General features: G+C 39.6%; 1 protein-coding gene across 5 annotated transcripts; it reads left to right on the top strand.

Moving 5' to 3' along the window:
* FAM114A2 (family with sequence similarity 114 member A2) lies at positions 1-24,967 on the top strand. Of its 5 annotated transcripts, XM_066273074.1 has the most exons (15): positions 14-66; positions 889-946; positions 3,836-4,088; positions 4,420-4,519; positions 4,941-5,033; positions 7,079-7,170; positions 8,684-8,818; positions 9,372-9,530; positions 10,126-10,249; positions 14,306-14,385; positions 18,028-18,150; positions 18,654-18,793; positions 20,702-20,774; positions 22,881-22,934; positions 23,555-24,967. In XM_066273074.1, exons 3-15 carry the CDS (start codon positions 3,858-3,860, stop codon positions 23,654-23,656), a joined length of 1,506 nt encoding a protein of 501 aa, XP_066129171.1. In that variant the 5' UTR covers positions 14-66; positions 889-946; positions 3,836-3,857; the 3' UTR covers positions 23,657-24,967. The 5 variants fall into 5 exon arrangements, with proteins under 5 accessions (XP_066129170.1, XP_066129171.1, XP_066129172.1 ...); XM_066273073.1 differs by lacking the exon at positions 889-946 and having other exon boundaries at positions 1-66; XM_066273075.1 differs by lacking the exon at positions 889-946 and having other exon boundaries at positions 33-78.
* Positions 24,968-25,623: the final 656 nt, after the last annotated feature.

The following is a 25,623-nucleotide window of genomic DNA, read 5'->3' as shown; positions in this document are numbered from 1 at the left end:
GCCGCCTCCGCGCTGAAGGAGTACTTCCGGGGTAGTAGGAGCGGCTGGTTGGCAGCTGTGGCGGCGGTGAGGGTGGCGGTGGGTTGGGTGTGGGGCTTCCCGGGAGGAGGATGGTGGGGGTGCGGCGTCCCGAAGCCGGCCCCTCGGGGTCCGGCTCGCTGGGGAGGTGGAAGAAAGCTTTCTGACGCTGGGGGTCGGATATCTCGCGCTGGACCCTGAGGCTGCGCTTTGGTTATTGAAGCGCTACGTGTAAGGAAAAGTTGTCGTGGACGAGGTGTTGTCAACGTAGCGTCTGTTTGCATTAGAGCTCCCGTTTGTGGGCGGCAAGAAGTGAGGGCGCCGGTTTGCCCGTCTAGGGGTTAACGATGGTAATGATGTCAGCAGCCGCCGCCGCCGCCGCAAGCCCGAACGGCAGCAGGCGCCCAGGGGCGGTTCTGTGCATTTGTCGCTGAGGCTTTCGGGGAGCCCTGTCGGGCAGTCGTAGCCGCGTTGGCAGACGAGGACGCGGAGACGCGGGTGGGTGGCCCGGCGTCCTCGCGGTCCCCGCGGACAGAGGCGGGAGGAGTCGCTCTGCGAGCGCGGGCGCTGGAGTCCTGGGCGACACCTCCTTCCACTGGGGCACCTGTTGGCTGGGACTTCCAAGGACATGCGACGACTGTATATATTTTTGACTGTATACATTTTTACCTAAAAAAAAAAAAAAAAAAAGCAAACAAATTATGATTCAGTCATTTAGTTTTGCTGTAATGTTTCAGTGCTTGGAGTATTTCTCCTCTGATTATGAAAATAACACACTTAATACAGAATACTTAGGTTACAAAACATCAAATAGTGCAAACCCATGACCTTGATATTTCTTCCTATTTTTTTTTCACCCTTTCCTTCCAGACTATGAATCCATAGAGCACAAGGATGGTACAGCCATCTGATGATGAAAGTAATGATGGTGAGAAACAGTCAGCAGCACAGAAACTTCTCCCCTAGCTCGAATGTCTAGCGCATTCTAGGTGCTCCTTAAATCTGTGTTACACAGAAAGAATAGAGATAACGGGTGTTAGAGTATGTCCTCCCAGCCTTAGGAAATTACATAAATTATGTAGTATGTATACTCTACAGGGTGGGGTAAAAGTAGGTGTACAGTTGTTCGTATGGAAAAGAATACAATACCTAATAAATAATACAGTAATAAATTCTGTTTCACATGTACACCTACTTTTGCCCCACCCTGTGTATGTTATGTATAGCATGCTATATTTAAAAAATACATATATATAATATTATTACTATGTGTTGCAATTTGGATAGAGCAATGGAGAATAAAAAGATAGTTTAGAAAGTATATATTCAACTGCATAAAACATTAATTGGATATTATGTCTTTCCTATTAGGCCTTGGAGTAAGGGGTCTCCGTAGCTTGGTACCGAGTAGGTCTTCAACAGATGTTCGCAAGTGAATGAGTGAAGGGTATTTCAGATTCTGTGTGTCTGTGGGCGGTTGTATCTATGTTTTTTTTCTATGTGTTTTGGGAATGGCTAATGTATGTAGGTCATATAACCATATGACCTGGGATCCATGATGTTTTATACATCTCCCTTTCTAGCCTATTCTTTCCCACCATTCTTCTCCCTGCTATAGTTACTCCTGCTATCTGTCCGTTTCTGTACTGTCACACCTCAGACCTTTGCTCTTTCCCACGAATTGTTTCCACACACTTGAATTCTCTCAATGGCATCTTCATCTGTTGAAATCCTAAGTGCCCTTTAAGCTCAGGTGCCTGTAGGGGCTAATCAGATAACATAAACAATCAAATTGATTTTGGTGGAGATTGTGGGGAATTAGCACCAGGCTGTCTAAAATATCCCAGCAACTGTTTGGCGTAAGCTAGTTATTACCAGATTGAATGTGGGCCCAATGTTGTGAGACCTTTCAATTTTACAAGGGAAGTTAGAAATCTATATTTGTATACAAGTTTGAGTTTTAAATGTTAGCAGTTAATAGTTAAAAATGTTTAAATACTGTGCAGGCCAAGTAAAAAATATCTCTAGGCTGTATTTGTCATGCAAATATCCCAGTTTGTGGCCAGTATTTTGTTTATTTTAGATATGTTGTACATAAACATTATTCTCTGTTTCTAGCAGTCTTTCTCTGTTCTCTAAGCCTTTTGTGTATACCTCAGTTATAGTGCTCCTTCCAAACTACCTAAATTGTTAACACATCTCTTTTCTAATACATTAGAAATGGTTTTATGGCATGGATTTGGTCTAATCTTAGTATATTATATATATGGGTCACTTAATATATAATGGTACAAAATCTGTGTTTACAGATACCTAAGGTCTCATTGTGTATGTATATGTGTATGTATTTATGTATGAGATATGTATTTACTTATTCCTGGCGATACTTGGTTATCCTGCAAACCAGCATCTGCTCTTTGTAAAAACACCAATAGTATCTTGGTTTGAATTGCCAAAGAGTTATACTTCTGAAAGGAACTGAATTGGTTAACACTGCTGTTTAATAGCTGCTCTAATGTAAATCCTTTCTGATGGCTTAAATTTCATGATTTCTCTGAAAAATTATGGTAGAAATGATTAATGACAAATATTTTTTAAAATGACAGTCAGTAAAAGGAAAAACTGATAAATTGGACCTCATTGAAATTAAAGTTTTGCTTTGTGAAAGACCCAGTAAAGAGGATGAAAAGATAAGCTACAAACTGGGATAACTTGCAAACCACATATCTGACAAAAGACTTGAATCTAGAATATAAAAGGAGCTCTCGAAACTCAACAATAAAAGAAAAAATCCAATTAGAAAAAGAGCAAAAAATACAAATATGTATTTCACTGAAAAGGATATACAGATGGCATATGAGCACATGAAAAGATGTTGAATGCCATTAAACAATTAGAGAAATGCAACTTAAAGCCATGGTGAAATATCATTATGCACCAATCAGAATGAATCAAATAAAAAATAATACCACAAAATGCTGGTAAGAGTGCACAGAAACTTGATCACTCATACATTGCTGGTGGAAATACTATTTTGGAAAAGAGTATGACAATTTCTTATAAAATTAAATAAGTACCAGTGATTGTACTCTTGGTCATTTATCCCAGAGAGATGAAAGCTTGTATTTCCATAAAAAGTTATATGTGAATGTTTATAGCTGTTTTATTTGTAATAGTCACCAAACTAGAAACAGTTCAAATATTCTTAAACAGGTAAATGGTGAAACAAATCAAGGTATGTGCATACCAAGGGATACTACTCAGCAATAAAAAGGAGAAGCTATTGATATACACAGCAACTGGATAGATCTTGAGGGTCTAGTCTTATGCTGAGTGGAAAAAGTTGATCTCGAAAGGTTCCACACTCCATGATTGCACTCCTATAATGTCTTGAAATGACAAAATTACAGAGATGAACAGATCAGTGGTTGCTGTGAGATAGGAGGAGAATGGGATGGGCTAATAAAGAATAACTCGGGATCCTTTTGATTGACTGTTTCTGTATCCTGACTGTGGTGATGGTCACGGAAAGCTATACATGGGGTAGATTTTCATAGAGCTAATTACACATGCACAAATGAGGCATATAAAACTAGTGATATCTTGGGAAGGTTGTTCAGTGTCCTGGCTTTGATAGTATACTGTAGTTATATAGATTGTTACCATTGGGGGAAACGGAGTGATGGATTTTCAGATTTCTCTATATTATTTTATAAACCTGCATGTGAGTCTAGGGTAATCTCAAACTGAGTAGTTTAAACGAGTAATTTAAAGCAAAAAAACCTCATATAATTAATTTTTTTTCTTGGGCTTTTAGTTTACCAGGTGATGATCTAATCATGTCGGATAAAGGTGATACTGAGACTCCAGTGATAACCGAAGCAGCCTCAGTCCTGGAAGATGGAAACCCTGAGCCAGCCGAGAATTCTGAGTCTGTTGACCAAAGTATCAAGCCAGAGAGTAAACCAGAACCTATGGTTTCTACTCGGAAAAGACCAGAGTCTAAACCTTCCAGTGACCGTGAGACTTCAGAAGTTCTTCCTGTTCAGGAGTCACAGGCTGCAGGCGAAGTAAAGTATCTTTTAAAAACTTAATTGTTAGGGTTAAAAATAATTTGGAATCAATACCAATTTAAGATTGTACTTATTTCTTTCCTTTCATAACCATAAAACAATTTTCTCAGTTTTGTTTTACAAATGCCTTTATGAGTAGTTGTCTTTGCTGTGTGGTGCTTACATGTAGGTTATATACATTTGTCAGTCAAGCAGTACATTTTAGCCAAATATGTATTTGTTTGCCTGTACTTTTGATTAGTAATAGATGTCTAGTCTATACACACCTATTTTCCCCTAATTTTTTAATTTCCTTTGCCTTTTGTTTTTCTGGCTACGGGGAAATTAGGAGACTGTTTCCAAAGATGAACCCCAGACCGGATGGGGCTACTGGGGCAGCTGGGGCAAGTCTTTACTTTCCTCTGCCTCAGCTACAGTAGCCACCGTAGGTAAGGCCGTCTGTTATTTTATTAATCTTTGTGGCTGTTTTGTTACAGATCTGTGTTAAAAGTGATTTTGTTCATTTCTTTTGTGTTTATAGTTTGAGGATGCATTAGTAACGATGGGCTGACCCATAAGCTCCTAGAGTTCGCAGCATCTCCTCCTTAGAAAGTTGATGTTAGGACTTGTTAGTACAAAGCTATTCAGTGGTGATAATGTATCATGTTTTGTTTTTTTTCTTTTGGTAAGGATGAATTCTCAAAGATTATGTAAATATTAAAATAACATGTCCTATGGCTATAATGAATGTAAAGATCTGTGGGTTTGATCTTTGGTTTGTTTCTTCAGTTTTGGTGACTAATAGCAGGTAATTTGGTGACTAATAACAGGTAATACTTAAATATAAAAGATTATCATTTTCCCTGTTAGGACAAGGCATTTCAAATGTCATTGAGAAGGCAGAGACTTCCCTAGGAATCCCTAGTCCCAGTGAAATTTCAGCTGAGGCCCAGCATGCAACAGGTCAGTATATGGAAATAGTAAGACATAGAATTATGAATCAAAGTGGACTGGTTAAGCTCATTTTTCAGTAGAAAAGTACTGAGTGTCTGATATTCCAGGGCATGATGGGACTGGTGAGAAAGGGAATTTGAATCGTTGGCTTACAGAGGCTTTTTACATGTGTCTTCACTTCACTTCTTTCACCTGTGAAATGGGTATTTTATATCTCAAAGGATTCTTATAAACCTTAAATAAATATGGCCGTGAATGTGGAATGTAAAAATTGCCTATCATACTGTTTGGCACAGTGGATAAGAGCCCAATAAGAGTTAGCTATTTGAAACTATCATACAAAAATATATTTTAATGTGTTAATTTTGGGGGTGTATTTTTTCATGCTTGGGTTTTTGTGAAGGTAGAGTTTTATTTTAGAGGCCTGCCCTGATCAAGTAGAAATTGACTCTCACTTAAGCCTAAAGGACAGAGTTGTAACCAGGGCTCAAGAGGGCCTTGGGTCACAAAATAGAAAGCCTTTTCAGGGCCCAAGTTTGCTTTCTTCATTCCTCAAGGGCTTTATTGTGTCCCACTCTTGCTTCTCTCTGCTCAATTGTATTGTTTTTCTTTTGAGTCAGATTGACTTTCTGAAGAGCAGCCATTACTCTTAAGTGCTAGTTTATCCCTACTACTAAGGCCTCTGACCCATCTGAGATCTCTACCTAATTCCCAGGTAGTTAACTAGGTCTCTCTAGTTAAACTGTGCTCAGAAGTCAGATGTCATGTAACCTAGCCTGAGCTTTGGGCATTGTTTAGTTTATAGCACTATGGTAGCTTTTCCCCAGTATTGTGGATTCTCCCAGTGCACCAACAGCTTAGTATTTATCCAAAGACTCAGAAGCATTCCTGTATAGATTCCTGGAACATCTCACCTCTGTAGCTCCCTCCTGTCGAGTATGCTGACCTGCAAATTCCAGTGTTTCAGCCTTCCTAGACTCCAGTCTTTGTCACTTCCTCTTAGCAAGACTGCCATGCTGTGCTTGGGTTTCCCCTCCCCACGCCATGGTCTGGAAAGCTAAGCTAGCCATAGGGTTTGCTTTATTGTTTCTCTTCTCTCTTGCATTATAGCCCTGTGCTACCTGTTGTCCAGTGTCCAAAGACAGTTATTTCTTCTATTTTGTCCAGTTTTCTAGATGCTGTGGTTGAAGAGCAAGTCTAATACCAGTTAACTCATCAAAGCTAGAAGTGGAAGTCCTCCCTATGATAGTTAGTTATTTGTTGATCTCCTGTGAGAGATTTCAGAGTTAATAAAATAGAACAGATTTTTTTTCAATGAAACATGTTCATCTTTGTAATGCATGTCTGATTCCTAACAAATAAGCTTAATTTTCTAGGGTAAAATTTAAATTAGACTGGATTTTAAAAAGCCAGGTTTATTGAGCTATGATTTATGAACAGTCAAGTTTACTTTTTTTAGGTATATAGTTTTATGTTTTGTTAGGTATATATTTATGTTTTGAAAAACGTACAGTCCTGTTTACACTGTATAATTACAGTCTGTTGTGATTATTCAGATAGAGATTTTTTTCTATACCTATATAGGTGATGAAGATGCAAGAATATTTTTACTATCCTCCAAAAGTCCCTCATGTGTCTACCCAGTCTCAGCTCTTGACAACTACTGATCACTTTCTGACTCTGTAATTTACTTTGTCCAGAAGAGCATGTAAATAGAATCATACAATATAAATATATATATATATATATATATATATATATAGTGTGTGTGTGTGTATATATATAGTGTGTGTGTATAGATAGAGAGAGTGTTGTTACAGATATCAGTAGTTTGTTCAAGAGACTGGATTTTATTTCTGAAATGAAATAAAAATGGAACAAAGCTACCTTGTCTTTCCTTTTAAAATAGACAAATAATTTAATAAAGCAAAAAGGGCTAATACCTTATGTTTGGGAAGTAGGGTCTAATTTTTTGAAAATTTACGTAGATGCTGATAAAACAACACTATCTATGGACCATCTCTTCATGTTTACACTTCCCCTCCCTTCTGCAGGAGAGACAAATGCCAAAGAGGATGAAAACTTCTCCCCAATGACTGGACCATTTGGTGTGTTCTCAACCATCACCTCTGCCGTTCAGAGCACAGTGAGTGTAGAAGAGCAAGGTGGCCTGCTCTCTTCCATGGCTGTAATGGGCTTTTGTCTCTTTCTCCCTCCTTGAAAAACCATGGGATAAATTACTCAGTGGCATTCCGGGTTGCTGAAGACCAGTTACTTTGATCCTCCGGGTAGAGTGAGAGCTACTTGAAAAGTAAGGAGTGAAGGAGGAAGCAGGAGGTGAAATGTAACAGAGCAGCAGTGTATGTCATCATCCGTGGACTAAGAGTTCTTAGTTGGGTGGCCCTAGAAGACTGCTTTACTAAAATATTTTTCTCGTAATTGCATCTTTTAGGCAAAGGGGACATATATTTATGATGAATACTTGTAAAGCTACATATGATTAAAAACATTTTAAAAAGGGTAATGTAAGAAGCTTAATAGCTTTTCTATATGAGGATCGATAGCAGTACTTTTACTTTTTTAAAGGTTTAATTTATTGATTTTCAGAGAGAGAGGAAGGGAGAGAGAGTGAGAAATGGCAAGAAGCATCAACTTTTAGTTGTTTCGCTTTAGTTGTTCACTGATTGTTTTTCCTATGTACCTTGGCCAAGCAAGCCTGGGGTTTCAAACCATCGACTTTAGTGTTCCAGGTTGACGTTTTATCTACTGCACCACCACAGGTCAGGTGGTAGCTAGTACTTTTTAATTTTAACTTTTTATTGAAGTATAACACATATGTAGAAAAGTGAAGTCCTAAGTGGTCAGTGTGAATTTTCACAACGTGAACACATTCAGACTAAGCAGCAACATGATGGCCCTGGCAGGATAGCTCAGTTGGTCAGAGTGTTGTCCCGAAGCGCAGAGGTGCTGGTTCGGTCCCCTGTCAGGGCACACACAGAAACAGATCAATGTTTCTGTCTCTTTCCCTTCCTCTCACTGAAATCAATAAAAATAATAACAAAGAAACAAGATGAGGCTACAGGAAATGTCCCCCTTGTGCCGTCTCCCAGTCATCTGCCTCCTGCTCTTGCCCACCAAGCTAACCACCATCCTGACTTCTACCATCATAGATGAACTTGGTCTGCTTTTAAACTTACAGAGTGGACTCTTATATCTGGCTTCTTTCACTCTACATTATGTTGGTGAAGTTTTTGTGATATATTCTGTTTTCTTTGCTGTGTACCATTGTGTGACTGTGTCACATTTATTTGTGCCACAGTGGTGAATATTGGGGTAGTTTCTAATTTTCAGCTTTTACAAAAACACTGCTCTGAGCATTCTTATATGTCTTTCGATGAACTTCTATGCAAATTTCTGTTCAGTATGTAACCTTGTATAGAATTGCTGGGTCAAGGATATTTATAGGTTGAGCTGTAGTAGATAATTGACAGTTTTCCAAAGTGATTATAAAACTTATATTCTCACAAGCAGTGTATGATTGTTTTACTTGGTCTACATTCTTGCCAGCACTTGGTATTGTAAGCCACTGTTTTATATATTCAAAAAGAGCAAATGTCTTCTTTCAATATTATTGTAATAAGGTTGCGTGTGTTTCCTAGGGAAAGACTGTTATCATTGGTGGTTTGGATGCTTTAGAATTCATTGGGAAAAAGACAATGGATGTAATAGCAGAAGGGGATCCTGGATTTAAAAGAACCAAGGGTCTGATGATCCAGAATTCTACATTGTCTCAGGTACTTACTGTCTTTGCCTGTTTGTTTCCTGTCTCTGTTTTTTTTTGGTTTTTTTTGGCTATCTCTGTTTTTATCTGTATTTTTGCTTGTGATAACTTGGGACATTGTTAGCATTTCCTTTTAAAGACTTTTTAAAGATTTTTTTTAATTAAGGCTTTTAAAATATTTTTTTTTTGGTGCGGGTAGGAGGGGAAGGAGAACGCTGATGCTTAGAAAACTGTCCAGTTCTTCTTTTCCTCCTCTTTCTGTAGGAGCCTCCTGTCAGTACAGCGTAAGATGCCAAGCCTTTTCAGAGTTGTTTGTTAGATTAATGTTCAAAGTACTTTCAGAGAAACACCTGGGTCCTTGGGTGTTATTTACCCTGTCTGGATTCAAATTCTGTGTGATCATTTTCCCTGCAGCTCCCGAGCCTGTCAGATGTGAATCAATGCCAGGAACGAGAGGGTGGTGCTCTGTGCTGTTAGCCATCTCCGCCTTGCTCCCCTTGACTCTCGGAACTCACCCTTGAGCTCTCTTTACTTACTGCAGTGGAATGCCTCTGTCTCTTCTCCAGGTTTTACGAGAGGCGAAGGAGAAAGAGAAGCAATGGACTGCCAGTGAGGTTACTATGGAAACGGACAAGAAAACTCATTATGGGCTCCTCTTTGATGAATTTCAAGGCCTTTCACATCTGGAAGCCCTGGAGATGCTTTCCCAAGAAAGCGAAGTGAAGGTAATGCTAAACCAGCAATTTCAACTGGTGTCATCTCCAAGCAAAGGAATGCTGCGTCGTCCTTTTCTTCTTGTGCAGTTAAAAGAGGAAATGTGTTTCAGATGGAGGCTTGAGACCGAGAATAGCATGCCCCAAACAAACTAAAAACGAATGTTTGAACTAATTTCTAGAAACAGAATGAGTCAAATGTTATTTCTGTAAATTTAAACAAAAAAAGGAGAGATTAGCAAAGAAATCTTAACACATTTGTTATTTTTTCTTCACCTTGATTTTTTTTTTAGTTTCTTTGGCTTAAGCTGCCAATTTGGATACAGTTATCTGTCAGCTTTTAATTAATTTAAGACTATTTCATTGTCCCCTAATTTCTAAGTTATTGGTAAGCACTAATAATTTCCAGATATTTCTATCTTATATTCTTTTTGGAAGTGAAAATTCCTCCTTTCTGTAATGACCAGCCTGTTTTGGGTTCTTAAGGAATAGATTATGCTGGATGATGAGCTCCTAATTTTTAATTTCATCAGTAGCCTCTTCTTCATTTGAGAATGATTTTCTTTTATACTCCCATTACTTACTATTTTATATTATATTTATTCAGGTGAAATCTGTCCTTAATTCTCTAAGCGGAGAAGAATTAGAGACTCTAAAACTTGAATTGGAGCAACTAAAAGAAGCATTCTCCTTAGCAGAGTTCTCTGAGGAAGAGGAAGAGGAGAAAAATGGTAAGATGAAAACCCAGCCTCTGAGCGGGAAGGACGTAGTGTTTATATGCAGTGTGCTGCCCTTCAATTATTGAGCTTGAGTTTACTCTTTTCATTGAGAATTTTCATGCAGATTCTCTGCAGCTTTGACCTTGAGTAGGCATTGCTGTAAGCAGTTGGCTTTATATGCATGCCTCCCCCTCACCCCAAACTCCCTACCCCTAAGCTCTTTGTGGCCTCTTCATGTTTGATCTTGCAACTCACATCTCTGCCTGCTTTTTTCAGTTAGAGAGCTGCCTTTGTCAGATTCCTGCTTCTGGCTGGCTGGTCATCTCTGAGCTTTCATATGTCCCTAGATACTGCTCCCATGCCTCTCTGGCTCCTGTAACCCCTGTCCTCACTTTGAATTAAGGTATGTAGGGTGGCAGTTATCCAAAATTTGGGTGATAGTTTGTCTTTTTCATTTTCAAAATTTTTTTTTCATTTTCAAAAATTTTTGTGCCATGTTTTTAATATATATTTATACATTCCTCAGAAAGTGTAAATGTAGTAACTGTGCAATTTTGTAACGTTATTAGGAAATTAGACGGTTTACCTAAAGCTGTGTTTTTCATTTGCTGGTCCGTGGACCAGTGCCGGTCTGCCAGAAATTTTGTGACAGTTTGTAAAAGAGTTAACCACCCTGATGTTGTATGACGACTATAGACTCAGTGATCTTAGTTGAATTCACTTATGTTCAGGGTAATTTCTGTCTTCGCGGTCCCCGAAATAATCTTCCTATTTTCACTACTCTCCATGTGATAAAACGTTGAAAACCACTGCTCTAAATTTTCTTTTCTTTTTCTAATCTGCTGTGGGTAGAAAACCAGATAACTAGCAGAGTACTTTGAGTGAGAATCTTAGTGTCTGTCTTGTGAGAGAAGGAAGTAAAGTTGAATGTATAGAATCTGGATTGAGATGAATTTTTCTTTTTTGTTCCCATTTGTGGTCTATACAGTGTTCTAAGAAGTTAAACTGGGCGGTTATATAACATTTTGCTAAATGACATCTTAATTCTGTAAAGAATCTTTATATGAAATAGTTCTTGAAAGCAAGTTTTTAAAGCTGTCTTGAGGTAATGAGAAGGCAGTATGGCATGGTGGGTAAAGGGATGGATTTTGGAGTTAGATCTGGGGTCAAAATCAAGATATGCCATTTACTAAACCCCGCAACCTTGGAAAGTTACTTAACGCTTCTGTTTCCTCAACTATTAAGAAGAGAATGCTAATTCCTCTCAGGTTGTTGTAAAGACTAAAGGAAGTATTATATAATTTGTGCCACATATTAAGCACTCAGCAGATGGTGGCTATTTTCATTATTAGGATGGCATAAGTAAATAGATAAAGATCTGAATTTTAAAACTCTCACTTAGCAGGAAGCCCATAAATTAATTTTGATTTGCTTTCGTTGCTCTTTTGTTCCTAATGTAGACCTGGTGTGACAGCCCTCAATTATTTAAAAACTTATTTGAACATAATGCCATCAATAGTATCTGCTTCGTTTAGCTAACATCTGGCTTTGCATAGTAATCAGAAATCTTGCTCTTGAAATACCAGTCAGAAGATTCTAAGGGAGGTTCTAAACAGATAGATTTGTGTTCTACAGTATTTTTCTCTTTTACGTGTTTCCCAGAGATCAGGACTCTGTAAAAATAGCGGTGGGGTGCTGAGAGTCCTCCCCCGGGATTTTGGTTGAGAATGCAACACTGACCTTGGTATTTAATTATATCTCAATGAAGTTGGTTAAAAAAAAAAGTGAGGGTGGCAGAGGGGAGAGAAAACCTCAGAACCTGATTCTGGTGATGTCGGTCATCTTTATTTTCTATCTGCATCCGTAGCTCTTGCCCCTGTATCTTACTACCTGATCATTTTGCTTTGCAAGGAGGCTTCTTGCTTGGGGAGATGTTAGCGTCTGTCCTGAGTCCCTTCAAAATGCTAGCCCTGTCTCCTTTCCATCCTTACACACTTTTATTTTCATGTAACAACTACTTTTTATACTCAGGCCTGCGGGGAATACATGGCAGTGATCTCCAAACATTTTTTGATCAATCCTTAGCAGTAAGAGCTTTTTGAGCACTTAGATTTAATATATCCATATTTGAATGTTTATAAAACTATAATAAGATGGCTTTTTCTCTAAAATCCTTAGGAAAAAAAATTCTATCTTGGCTCCTTTCTCTCCATCTGCTATTCTTTGCCCTTCTCTTGGCATTTAGGCAGAAAATTCAAATGGTTTAATGATCCCAGGTGTAATATAGTTTTGGGAAAAGCTGATCTCACTAGATGATATAACTGACATAACTTATAAAACAACTCCTAATCATTTCTTACTGTCTAAAAATCTAAAACCTGACTCTTAGGCAGGCATTTTGATCTCTCAGCTAAACTCAAAATTATGTAGGGGCAAGGGATGAGTCTGATTCCATACTGAGATTCATGCACCCCAGTGGGTTCACACAATAATCCAATAGAGTGCAGGGAGAAAAAGATGGAATTTAATTTTATAAACATTTATCTCATTCTTTAAAAAATTTTATTTTGGAGCCTTACCAGGCGGTGGTGCAGTGGATAGAGCGTCGGACTGGGATGTGGAAGGACCTAGGTTCGAGACCCCGAGGTCGCCAGCTTGAGCGCAGGCTCATCTGGTTTGAGCAAAGCTCACCAGCTTGGACCCAAGGTCACTGGCTCCAGCAAAGGGTTACTCGGTCTCTGAAGGCCCACGGTCAAGGCACATATGAGAAAGCAATCAATGAACAACTAAGGTGTCACAATGAAAAACTTATGATTGATGCTTCTTATCTCTCCATTCCTGCCTGTCTGTTTCTCTCTCTGACTCTCTCTCTCTGTCTCTGTAAAAAGCAAACCAAAAAAAAAATTTATTTTGGAGAAAAAGCCACTATTAAGCAGTATTAATTTGCTCTGATAAACCATGAAGTGGCGCCTAAGAAAGAGTCATACAGATTGTTAGTGCTAGAAGATTTCTGTTCGTAAGAGTTCTCTGCATTCTGTGGTACAGAGAAGCCTGGGGCTGGGCTTCAGAGGGCTATTAGGTAGGATTTAGTTGAGTAGAGAGGAAAAGAGCATTTTCTGCCACTTGTTTATATGTGTTGATTATTTTTTTATCTTGATTCTCCTGTTTGCATGTGTGTTTCCCAAGTATAAATATTCTGTGTTACCCAACATCTCCCAACAGGCTTATTCCAACAGCTTCTTTACCATCTTTCCAACATTCTGGAATCCCTTTTTCCTTTTCCTTTTTTTATCCACCATTATTTTTTGCCTGGATCCTTGATTCTTGCCTTAGCCTTCCTGCCTCCCTTCCTGTTCCTTTTTCAATCCACTCCCTCCCGCCCCCTCAGGTGCTAAAGTGATCTTTCTGAAATTTAAATTGGACATTTCTGTTTCTGTTTACAGTTACTCAGCAGCTCCCCATTCCCTTAGTAGAAAGTTTGAATTCCCACTGTGGTTGGTAGGGCCCTATATTGCCTAGACCCTACTTAGCATCATTTTACCCCCTTCTTTCCCTTAGGATAAGACACGCCCAACCCATGAAACTTCTCATCGTGCTTTCTTTCACTTTGGATCTTTGTACTTGTTTTCTCTGCCTGAAATCCTCTCCATTCTCCTGACTAACTTGTACTCATTTTCTTTTTTTTGTCCCAACTTAAATTCTACTTCCTTGGAAGCAAGGTGTAGTACCTGCTTAGGACTCTTCCTTCACTAGTTCTCCGTTTATATGTCTGGGATGTAATACAAAGAGCACGGGATTTGGACTGAGAGTAAAAAGGCCAAAGTTGGACCCCTCATTTGTTTTGAGATTTGAATTCATTGATGCAGGTGAACAGGATTCTGTATGCACTAACGCACCAGCTCATTATTACTGTTGTTGTTATGCTGCTGTTACTGCTACTGCTACTGCTCCCACCATCCCCTCCTCGCCCTCCTTGGGCCACACCCCTCCTGCCCCCACAACTCTCAGCAGTCTTTCTGCAGTGTCTTACCTGGGACTTGGTTTTGTTGTTGTTGTTGTTCTTGTTAGGCAATGAAGACTTTACCAAAGAGATAACAGAGCTGTTTTCCCAGCTGCATGTCTCCTCCAAACCAGAGAAACTTGCCAGGGTAAGTGATTACTTCTTGGTGATTTTTATCTTTTTTTTTTAAAGTTACATGGATTTAGTGGATAAAGAAGGTAAAATTCCCAGCAAGGATGTCACTAAAACTGGAGGTATAGTCTAAGTTCCACACTTCCTGCCTGCGTCATGCTCTCACAGGGAGCAGGCTGAACTCAGTTGCACCCCCATGGAACACACACATCTGCCCTCCTCACCTGTTTTCATTTGGGATGCTTTGACTGTGTGAGAGCTTAAGTAGGTCACAGAGTTGGTCAGCTAAAGTTGGCAGTGCTCACCAGCCTTCATGATACCAGTGTGCTAGCTTCTTTTGAAGATGTAACTGTTTGCAGGACTCTGAATGTTTCAGAAATAAAGGGATGTGGCCTCTGCTGTTAGGAAGCTGGAGGTTGCCATTTCCTAGAGCCCAGTGACTCAGCTCTGACCATGTAACCTGTGGAAATGAGAGGGTTCCATGGCCTAGGCCTAGGTTTTATGTGGTCATACTTGAGCTGTCTTTACACATCTGAAACACAGAAGGACTTAGTCCAAGCTCAGAGTGGGTAGGGAGGGCTCTTTCCACAGCAGTACCCGCGTAGCATACATGCCAGTGTCAGCTCATGGGGTCCTGTTCACTGGGTCTTGGGCTGTGTGCTGCTTCTTCACCCTTCTCTTCCCATCTTCAGAAACATTTCAGGACCAGTTAGCTTCAGGTATGAATTGCTTCCTGGTCAGGGAGAGCTAATGGCCCTGCCTATTGATCCTTAAGGGCTGCACCCCAGTGCTGTATCTGTAATCACACCAGTGCTTATTTCAGTTCTCAGCTGGAATACTCTCAGAGTCTTCTCTGGACTCCTGTGGACTGGGTATGGCTCTGAACACATTTTGTCTGTACTACACTCAAGTAGATGACTTCATTTAATGACAATAATCATTTCCTTAGAAACCAGAACTCTAAATTGCAAGTGACTGAAAGTCAAGTCTGACTGGCGTTGGAAAAAAGGGGTGTTCACTAGCTCGAGAAACTAGAACTCAGGGGCAAGCCTGGCTTCAGGCGTGGCTCTTCACCAGAAGCCGCCCCTCTCCATCTCTTGGCTGCTTTTTTCTCTGGCTTCATTCTTGGGGGAGCTTTTCTACCTGGTCGTAAGATGACTACTGGAAGCCTCAGGGTAAACGTCCTTTCCCAGTACTTTTATCAGATTTCATGAGGCTGATGTTCACTGAACTGGCTTAGGCCACTTTTTCATGAACTAATCACTGAATGGACTGGGCATTAATTTTATTAGTAGCTACATCTGAATTGTTTGTCAACCCTTTGAGTCAGAGGATGGAAGCAACCCCATTTGTACCATGTGAGCTGAGAAAAGTCTAGAGCTGCTAGCAAAAGAAAGATGTGTGAGAGCTGGCCAGGTAAAAACAGACAGTGTTCTCTACAGTGTGCCGGGCACTGGGTGTACAGACAGTGTCCTCTACAGTGTGCCAGGCACTGGGTGTACAGACAGTGTCCTCTACAGTGTGCCAGGCACTGGGTGTACAGACAGTGTCCTCTACAGTGTGCCAGGCACTGGGTGTACAGACAGTGTTCTCTACAGTGCGCCGGGCACTGGGTGTACAGACAGTGTCCTCTACAGTGTGCCAGGCACTGGGTGTACAGACAGTGTTCTCTACAGTGTGCCAGGCACTGGGTGTACAGACAGTGTTCTCTACAGTGTGCCAGGCACTGGGTGTACAGACAGTGTCCTCTACAGTGTGCCAGGCACTGGGTGTACAGACAGTGTTCTCTACAGTGTGCCAGGCACTGGGTGTACAGACAGTGTCCTCTACAGTGTGCCAGGCACTGGGTGTACAGACAGTGTTCTCTACAGTGCGCCGGGCACTGGGTGTACAGACAGTGTTCTCTACAGTGCGCTGGGCACTGGGTGTACGTATCCAGCTAAGGCACGCGATAGCCGCCCTGTAACAATTAGTTTATTAAGGAGGTAGTCACATAGGAAATTCCAGTGTATTTTGATAAGTACTAAGTTGAAGGGGTGCTCAGAGGACCTTGGACATACAAAAAAGAGTTGTTTAGATACCCAGTCTCCTGGATGGCCTTTGAATGTTGCCTGGAAGGGATGATGTTTTAGTGGAAGATGGAAAGAACACTAAGAACTGCTCTGATTTAGGAGAAAAAAAGAATAGTGGAAGGGGCATTCTGGACAAGGGGACAGATGAACAAAGACAGACACACACTATTAGAGCAGAAAGTAGAAAGTGGTAAGAGATGAAGCTGGAGAAATAGGTAGGGTTTAGGGCATGGGGACTTTTTAAAATCTTGTGAAAGCACGATCTGGTTGATGGGGATCTGCTGAAGGGAAGAGGAGCGGTCAGTTCAGGGCTCAGGTAGATCACTGGTAGCATATGGTAGATGGATTTACGATGAGCCAGGTCAGAAGAAGGGGGACCAGTCAGAGTGCCATTGCGACACAGCAGATCTGAATTCAAGTGGTGGTAATAGGAAGAGGAGGGGCTGATGGGAGAAACATACAGGGTAAAATCAGGCCATTTTGGTGACTAATTGGGAAGGGAAGAGTCTAGGATGGCTCACATATGGCTTGGATGATTGATATATGTTCCTCTAAAGCTCTGGGGAGTAAAAGGGCATTAAAAATTTTGGGAGAGAAAGACAATTCATATTTTATACATGCTATGTGTGAGATGCCTATAGACTATCCTGATACATATGTCTAGCAGGTGGTTGAAATATGTTGTTTTTAGGAGAGGTCAGTGCTGTAAATAAGGATTTCGGAATCAGCAGCAGGTAGGGAATAGTTAAAAACTTCAATAAGATGGGTGGAGAGGAGAGGGAGAAGGATGAGAAAAGAGAGCCAAGGCCAGAACACTGGGTAATACTGGCCTTTAAGGCACTGCCAGAGGACGTCATTACATATAGGAAACTGAGGAGGAAAGCTTATAAAAATGAGGGGAGAACCAGAAGATAGTATTACAAAAGTAGAAGAAAACTAGAAACGTGCCAGAGGTCCATCATCAGAATGAGTAAATTGTGATATGTGTATAAAATAAAATACTACAGAGCAGTAAATAAGAAAGAACTGCCGAGACATGCAGCAACTACATGGGTAAATTTAACAGGCAGGATGTTGTGCATAAGAAACCAGACACAAACTAGGTTGCACTATGATTCCATTCATCTGTATTTTAAGAGCAGGTAAAATGAATTTATAGTGATACAGAAGAGTGGTTACCTTTGGTTAGGGCGAGGGGGACTTCCTACTGACTAGAAGGGGTATAGGGACCTGCTAGGGTGATGGAGATGTTCTTGATCTTGACCTGAGTCACAGATACATAGGCATATACAGATGTAAACATTTCTTGAGTTGTAATCTGAAGATTGGTGCATTTTACAGTATGTAAGTTATATCTCAGTTTAAAAAAAGCTAAAGGATCAGAGAATTCAGATGGGCATGAGTGGACAGCAGTGTTATATGCATTGTAAAGAGTTCCTAGCAAGTTAAGTCCTGAAAAGCTAGATGTTACATTCAGATGAGAACAGAAGCACTGGCTTCCATGTTGCTAATGTGCTCGTGGTCAGTGCATAGTAATCTTGGGGAGCCTAATTGAATTGTTGATGGACAGTAATTGTCTTATTTAGGCAAGAAATACAGCCTATGAATGGATCAGAACATCTGTGGAGAAGCCATTAGAAGAGGAGGAGGAAGGAGAAAAACAGTTGGAAGGAGAAAAAACTGAGAAAATCAATGAAAAATCAATAGAGGTAAGCAAAGTAAATGAGCCTGGGTTTTTTGTTTTTTAAGATTTGAGATGTTGGGGTATCACAGTCAAGGACCAGAGTGATTTGTGTTTTGCTGCACTGCCATCCCTAATTTCTACTTTGTGTTCCAAGATTGCAACATCTTAGTTCCAGACTGTAGGATGGAAAGAATGAATGAAGAAAAAGAGACAAAGAGTGCCTGTGGTGTCAGGTTTCCAGAAGCTGACATCTAAAACACTGTATCTAAATCTTTTGGCCAAAACTTTGTCACGTGGCCACACCTGACTTCGGGGCAGCCTCTGTTCTTGCAGCTGTGAGTCCAGCTGTAAAATTCTAGTCCTACTATGGAAGCAGAGGCTCACTAAAGGGCAGCTATTAGTTTCCGTTGCTTTCAAGATTCCGAATCCTTCAGTAGGAGAGAAGCAAGGTGGTGTCATTTCCTTTGAGATTAAAAAAAAAAAAAAAAAAAAAAAGGAATCCTGTGCTTTGTCTTGTTTTCCATCCAGGACATTCATGCATTTGCAATCCGGAGCCTAGCAGAGCTCACGGCCTGCTCTATTGAACTGTTTCACAAAACGGCAGCTCTGGTTCTGCATGGCCGGAAGCAGGAAGTGACGGCTATAGAAAGAAGCAGAACCCTTTCCCAGTGAGTATAATAACTATCCTTCTAAAGGGTGCAAATTGCTGAAAGAGTTTTCTTGGCTTATTTCCAAAGTTTTAGGAACTTTCAACAGGAAACTATTCACACTGTACCATTCACCTATTAGAGGTTTGTTCCTTTTGGATTTTAGTTAGTATGTAGCCAAGTGTGGCATTTCTTTTCACTGAGCCATAAGTCTACATTATAATTCTGTCCATCTTATTAACCACTTTATACTGAAAACAAGTTCTCCTCAGATTATTGGTCTTAATAGAATTTTGTTATTTATTTATTTATTTATTTATTTTTTAGTGAGAGAAGGGGAGGCAAAGGCAGACCACCGCATGTGTCCCCACTGGGATCAACCTAGCAAGCCCACTAGGACGTGATGCTCTGCTCACTGGGGCTATTGCTCCAGTGCTCTGCAATGGAGCCATTATTTTAGCACCTGAGACGCAGGCCACAGAGCCATCCTCAGAGCCCAAGGCCAACTCTTGCAAACAAATCAAGCCATCACTGCAGGAGGAGGGGGATTAATAGAATTTTGCATAAGTAAAAGCAGAAAATAGTTCTAAGGATCTCAATTCAGGAGAATTAAGTTATTGAGTGCTAATTACATGCCAGACACCATGCTAAGGAATTTACAGGTATCATTTCTAATTTTACAACAATCCTAAAGGTAAATGATTAGTCCAGTTTTAAAAGGGAAGAAAATGCAGAGCCAAGAGAAGTTGAATAATCTGCCCAGGTTATGCAGACTGAAAGTTCAGCCCCTCCCCCCCTTTCCCATTATATTGCTGATTTTGAACAAAAGTTTAAAAAATAATAGAATGTAGGTAGTTACAGATAAGGGGGAAAAAAAGACCTATTACATTCTAAATAAATCTTTTAATTAAATAATGAGAATTTTCATGGGAAAGAATGTGAGAGAGTGTCTCGTGTGCTAGGATGGGGAGACGCCCTTGATGTGCTCCAGACCTCCTCTTCACCTGCAGCTTGGGGCCCCTCTCTGCTGTCCAGTGGGGCCCACTTTGTCCTGCACATCCTTAGGATGAGGACTCAACCCCCAAGCAGAGCCGCCTGTTCTGTGGGAAGAGGGCTGGTTCTACTGCTTGGAATGCCCTTCCAGTTATGGCTCACTCCCTCACCGAGTTCAGATTTCCACTTAAATGCTGCTTTCTTTTACCACCCAATCTAAAATAGTATTTTCTAATCCTTTGCTTGCTTTATTTCTTAGCTCATATCTCCACCTAGTGTATATGTTTATGTGTGTGTATATATGAACATGCATATATGGATGTGTGTGTTTTTCTGTATATAAATGTATATATACACATGTATAGTATATATATGTGTGTATATGCAAACATATACAAACATCTGTCTACTATATATGTACATATATAGTCTCCCCCTTAATTAGCAAGTAAGTTAGAATCCATGAAAACTTGGATTTTCCTTGTTTACTGGCATCTCCCCAATACTTAGAACCTGGCTCAGAGAAGACTTCCAAAAAATATTTGTTGAATGAATGAATGAATACATATTTATTTTAACTATATTTCTAAGTGGAATTTAGGATATTTTTAGTATTACCTTGTCTACTTGAAATATATTTTATTTCCTTTGATTTAACTTGATAGTATATTACTTTCTAGAGGATAATTATAGGAAAATGCTTTTCCAAGGAGTGAACCTTCTCTTCCTAAAACATGAATGCCTACTCAGATGAGTCCTCACATACATAAGGTAGCTGACTTAGGTATATTTACTCCCTTTAAAAGCTTGCTTCTTTCATGTTTAATACCAGAAGTGGTTTGTTTTCTTTTGACAGTTGTTTGATATAGCTTACTAAAAGAGAGAAAGAAAAACAAAAAAAAGGAACATTCCTGACTTTTCTCCCTCCTTTTCTAGGATGACAGTTGTGTTGTGTAAAGAGTTGTCTTTCCTGTCTAAAGAGTTTACCACCTGCCTAACGACCGTTGGGGTAAGATGTCATGCATCTTGTTACACCATTTTCTGTTTTCTGTTTTAAAATAGCTTTATTAACATAGAGGTTACACGCCATAACATTTACCCATTTCAAGTGTACAATTCAATGGTTTTATGATATATTTATAGAGTTGTACAACCATCACCATAGTCAGATTTTAGACCATTTTTATTATTTCCCAGAAAACTTCAAACCATTAGCAGTCACTCCCCATTCCTTTCCCTTCATACTCTTCTATCCTTAAGCAACACTAATCTACTTTCTGTTTATAGATTTGCCTATTCTGGATATTTAATATAAACAGGATCATGCAATATATAGTATTTTGTGTCTGGTTCCTTTCACTTAGCTGATGTTTTTGAGGTTCATCCAATTGTGTTGGTAGTTCCTCTTTATTACCAAATAATATTGTTTCATGGATATATACCATATCTCTGTGTGTATTGTTATGACAGTCCCATATTGTCTTGATTAGTGTAGCTTTGTAGTAAGTTTTGAAATCAAGAAGTTTAAGTCTTCCAACTTGGTTCCTTTTTTTTCAAGATTTTTTAGTGTTTGAGCCGTATTCATTTCCACATGAGTTTTAGGATCAGCTTGTTTAAGTCTGAGTTTGGCAGCTCTTTTTTGGTTCTCTTTCTATGAAGTCTGCTGTGCATTTTGTGCTGTCCTCTGAGACCTGTGTTAGAAATGGAGTTCATGATGAAATAAGAACCCCGAAGTCTGACCCTAGTTTCAAGGAGTAGTGCCTTAGACTCGGGCAACTTTTGTACTTTGCAGTTGCTAGCCAGAAGGAGAGTTGTAGTTTAAGCTAAAGTTTTTTTTTTGTTTTTTGTTTTGGTTTGGTTTTAAGGAATTATAAAAATTTACTTAGGTTGTATGAACTATGGAAGAATGTCTCAGAAATTAGTAATCATGAATTAGAATAAAATGAATGGCATTTTAAATGAGCAAATAAAAATTACTTTGTAGTAAATTAAGCTCATAATATAGAGAAAAGATTGGTGTTTGCCAAGTGTAGGGGTTGGAGGTGGACAGAGTGGATGAAGACGGTGAAGAGGTACAAATTTCCAGTTGTGAAATAAGTCATAGGGTGTAAAGTACAGCATGGTGACTACAGGTAATACTGAACACTTGACAGTTGCTAAGAGAGTAGATCTGAAAGGTTCTCATAACAAAGAAAACTTTTTACCTCTGTATGGTGGTGGATGTTAACTAGACTTATTGTAATATTGTAATGATCATTTTGAGCTATATGCAGATATCAAATTATGTTGTACACCTGAAACTACTGTAATGTTGTATGTCAATTATATCTCAAGTAAAATAAAAATTACTTTTAGTAAGTGTATAAGTGTCAGTGTGTCAGCAAAGTTATTCTGGGCCCTTAAATTGATTTTAAAATGTTAAGAGCATGGCCCAAATTAATTTTTCTTATTTTGAATTTAGATTATGTCTGTAAGGTATAATAGTTTATACAGGTATAATCTAAGGATGTAGCTTCTCTTTTTCTCGTACATTTTCTTGAAAAGAACTCCTGGGTTACCTGAAGTTAATATTCTGAGGCCAAATTTTTCCATGTGCTTTATTTATACAGATACTTTAACCCTATAAATCAACTATAAGGTGCTAACATATGCAAGTAGTAAATTGATGTCATTTAACTTCCATGTTTTTTCAAACCACCATCTTAAAAACCATTGAGTATTTTTATATCTGCATATTTATATCTGCATTTTTATATCTACACATGTTTTTATATCTGCATATTTTGTTATAAAGTTTTTCTAAAGTTTTCTGGTCAGATGTACTATTTCTACCCCCTCTTCAAAATGAAAATAATTTTTAAAATCAATAAAATAATACAGAGATGTACATTCTTAATTTGGATAGTATAGAAAAATAAAAAGGAAATTTAAATCACCTCCAGAGATGATCTTTTGCTCTCTCCCAATCCAGGCATTTTCTATGCTTACATTTATGTATGGGTGTGTACGTGTGTGTGCATGCATGTGCACACATGCACCTGTGTTTTAAAGTGGGATTATACTGTTTATTTTTTTAATCTGTTGGATGCATTTAATACTATATCCTTTATTATAGGTCAAAGAAAAGGCAGACGTCCTTAATCCATTAATTACTGCAGTATTTTTAGAGGTTAGTAGTAATTCTTTTTTTTTTTTTCCTGTTTTTTTTCTGAAGTTGGAAGCGGGGAGGCAGTCAGACTCCTGCATGCGCCCGACCGGGATCCACCCGGCATGCCCACCAGGGGGTGATGCTCTCTGCCCATCTGGGGCGTTGCTCTGCCGCAATCAGAGCCATTCTAGCACCTGGGGCAGAGGCCATGGAGCCATCCCCAGTGCCCGGGCCAACTTTGCTCCAATGGAGCCTTGGCTGCGGGAGGGGAAGAGAGAGACAGAGAGGAAGGAGAGAGGGAGGGGTGGAGAAGCAGATGGGCACCTCTCCTATGTGCCCTGGCTGGGAATCGAACCCGGGACTCCTGCATGCCAGGCTGATGCTCTACCACTGAGCCAACCAGCCAGGGCCTAGTAGTAATTCTTTTTAACTTCATTTTTGGTGCTTTGATATCCTCTTAAGAGCTAGGTCATTCTTCCCTTGTAACTTGACCAAAATGATTAAGTCTGCCCTTATTTGCCAGGCTACAGATTCAGTTGGATTTATAAAAATTAATTTTTTTGTTTTTGTCTTATGCTATATTTTTTTCTTTTAAGTGATTATGATATTTTCTTTCTTTCCTTTTTTTTCATTACCAACAGGCATCAAATAGTGCTTCCTATGTTCAGGATGCCTTTCAGCTACTCTTACCTGTGCTGGAGATCTCGCTAATTGAGAGCAAGACTGCATTACCCGAGGCCTGAGCGCCTGGGCCAGAGGCCTTTGTCAGAACACTGAGGAACAGAGGAGACTGACCGGCAGCGTGTGATGGCCGAGAGATGCCCTCTGCTCTGGGCACCCTTTGCAGGAGTGAGGGGGAAGGGTTATTCTAGTATATACAAATTCAGGCAGGGGAGCAGTTTTACGGGACGTTTGTTGCCTTCACTGCTTGGCTGAAGTATTCAGGTTCTCACACTGCACTTCCAAGTAGTTATTTCAATTATTTGAAAAGAAAGTTTTTAAAGAAGGTTAAAAAATAATAGCCCTGAAGGTTAGTGGGACACTCAGGCAAAAATATCAGTCTTTCCTTTGACGGTGCAAAACACTAACAATTTTGTCATGAATATGATTTTGCAGCCCATGGATATAATCAGTTGTTAAGCAAGAGAAAAACTACTCAGATTAGTATTCTAGAATTCACATGCTTGTCCTATTAATGCCATGCATTTTCACCTTTCATTAATAAAATCTTTGGTTTTAAGAAACTGAGTTATGTATAAACTCTGTAATAATTATGCTTCATTAATTAAATTCTTGGAATTGGTTAGAAAGTTTCATCTGCTCTTTAATTCTCAGCAGATAGTGGGCTTTGAGGAGAAATTTATAGAATATACTTGTAGCCGCACCGAATGAACTGTGGTAATGTGCCCTTTGGCTTCACATTGCTCTCCCACCGCAAGATGACAAGCTTCAAGCAGTAGTTGACCTCCACTCAACTGGGGTCAAGACCAATAAGTGCCATTTAGAGAAACAGCTTCATGTTTGCTGATATTCTGAGTCTCCCCTGCACATCCCACGTGCAGGATAAATTCTGTAAGAGGCAGTTCCAAAGGAGTGTGGGAGCACTTTGAGTAATGGGGCTTTTGTCGTTTGGATATTGTCGAGGTGGACTGAAGAGTCCATAGAAATGATGTTCATTTATAACAGCATTTAACTGTAAGGCACAGTATATTTTTCCTCATTCTTTTTGTTTTAATGTATTCTTTAGTATGTTTGTAAATATAACTTTATCCTTAGGTCTTCAGCCTTCTTTTTGCTCTCTTTGACAGTTTAAGAGACTGCAAAAGTATCATCCTAAAAGTTATTTTGGTATTTATTCCTTTTTAAAAAGTTCTTCAACTCTGTGGTTTTTAAATGATTCAGGTAACTTTTGTGAGTTCTGCCACTCATCTTCTAAAACCTTTAAATAAAATGTAATAATTGTTCCAATTGACCCTTTTATTTGTCTAAACATGAGACCCAATATCTTTCCCAAACCAAAGAAATAGCAAAGCTGTAACACAGTTCGACACTGAGACTGTTTCTGCGTCATTTTATCTGTGGTTGGGGCAGTTTGTAAACAGGAGGAAGAGAAATAGATTTGACTGACCAACAGCACAGAAATGTAGCTCTGCTTATATTCTGTAACAAAGTGATCAGAAATATTTTTTAAATAATTTCTTTCTATAGACAAATTTTGTCCTCCCCATAATGAGTAACTTTGAAATTTCAGAAAAAACAGTTGCATGTGGTTAATGAAATTGGTGTTCCAGTTCTGATTTGTTGCTGGAGGCTCATTTTCTGTGTGTGAACCTGGATTCCTTGAGTCAGGTTTAGAAGTGGTCACACTGTCTTCTACCTGTTTAGACTATTGTAAAATGGAAGTGTGCAGTTTTCACTCTTCGATCTAGAAGCATATCTAAGGTTTTCCCTTTCGAGTGCCATAGACGTGGGGACAGAACAATAACTCCTTTTAGATATCTATCCAGATTGTAGTCCTGAATGGACCAGTGTTAGATTAGATCTTACAAAAGCCAAATGTGACCCATCGCCTCTTTTCTTTTTTTTTTTTTGTATTTTTTCTGAAGCTGGAAACGGGGAGAGAGAGTCAGACAGACTCCCGCATGCGCCCGACCGGGATCCACCCGGCACGCCCACCAGGGGCGATGCTCTGCCCACCAGGGGGCGATGC

Source organism: Saccopteryx bilineata, chromosome 4 (genome assembly GCF_036850765.1).
Source record: "Saccopteryx bilineata isolate mSacBil1 chromosome 4, mSacBil1_pri_phased_curated, whole genome shotgun sequence".
Lineage (NCBI taxonomy): Eukaryota > Metazoa > Chordata > Mammalia > Chiroptera > Emballonuridae > Saccopteryx > Saccopteryx bilineata.
This window is presented reverse-complemented; position numbering and strand designations above follow the sequence as displayed.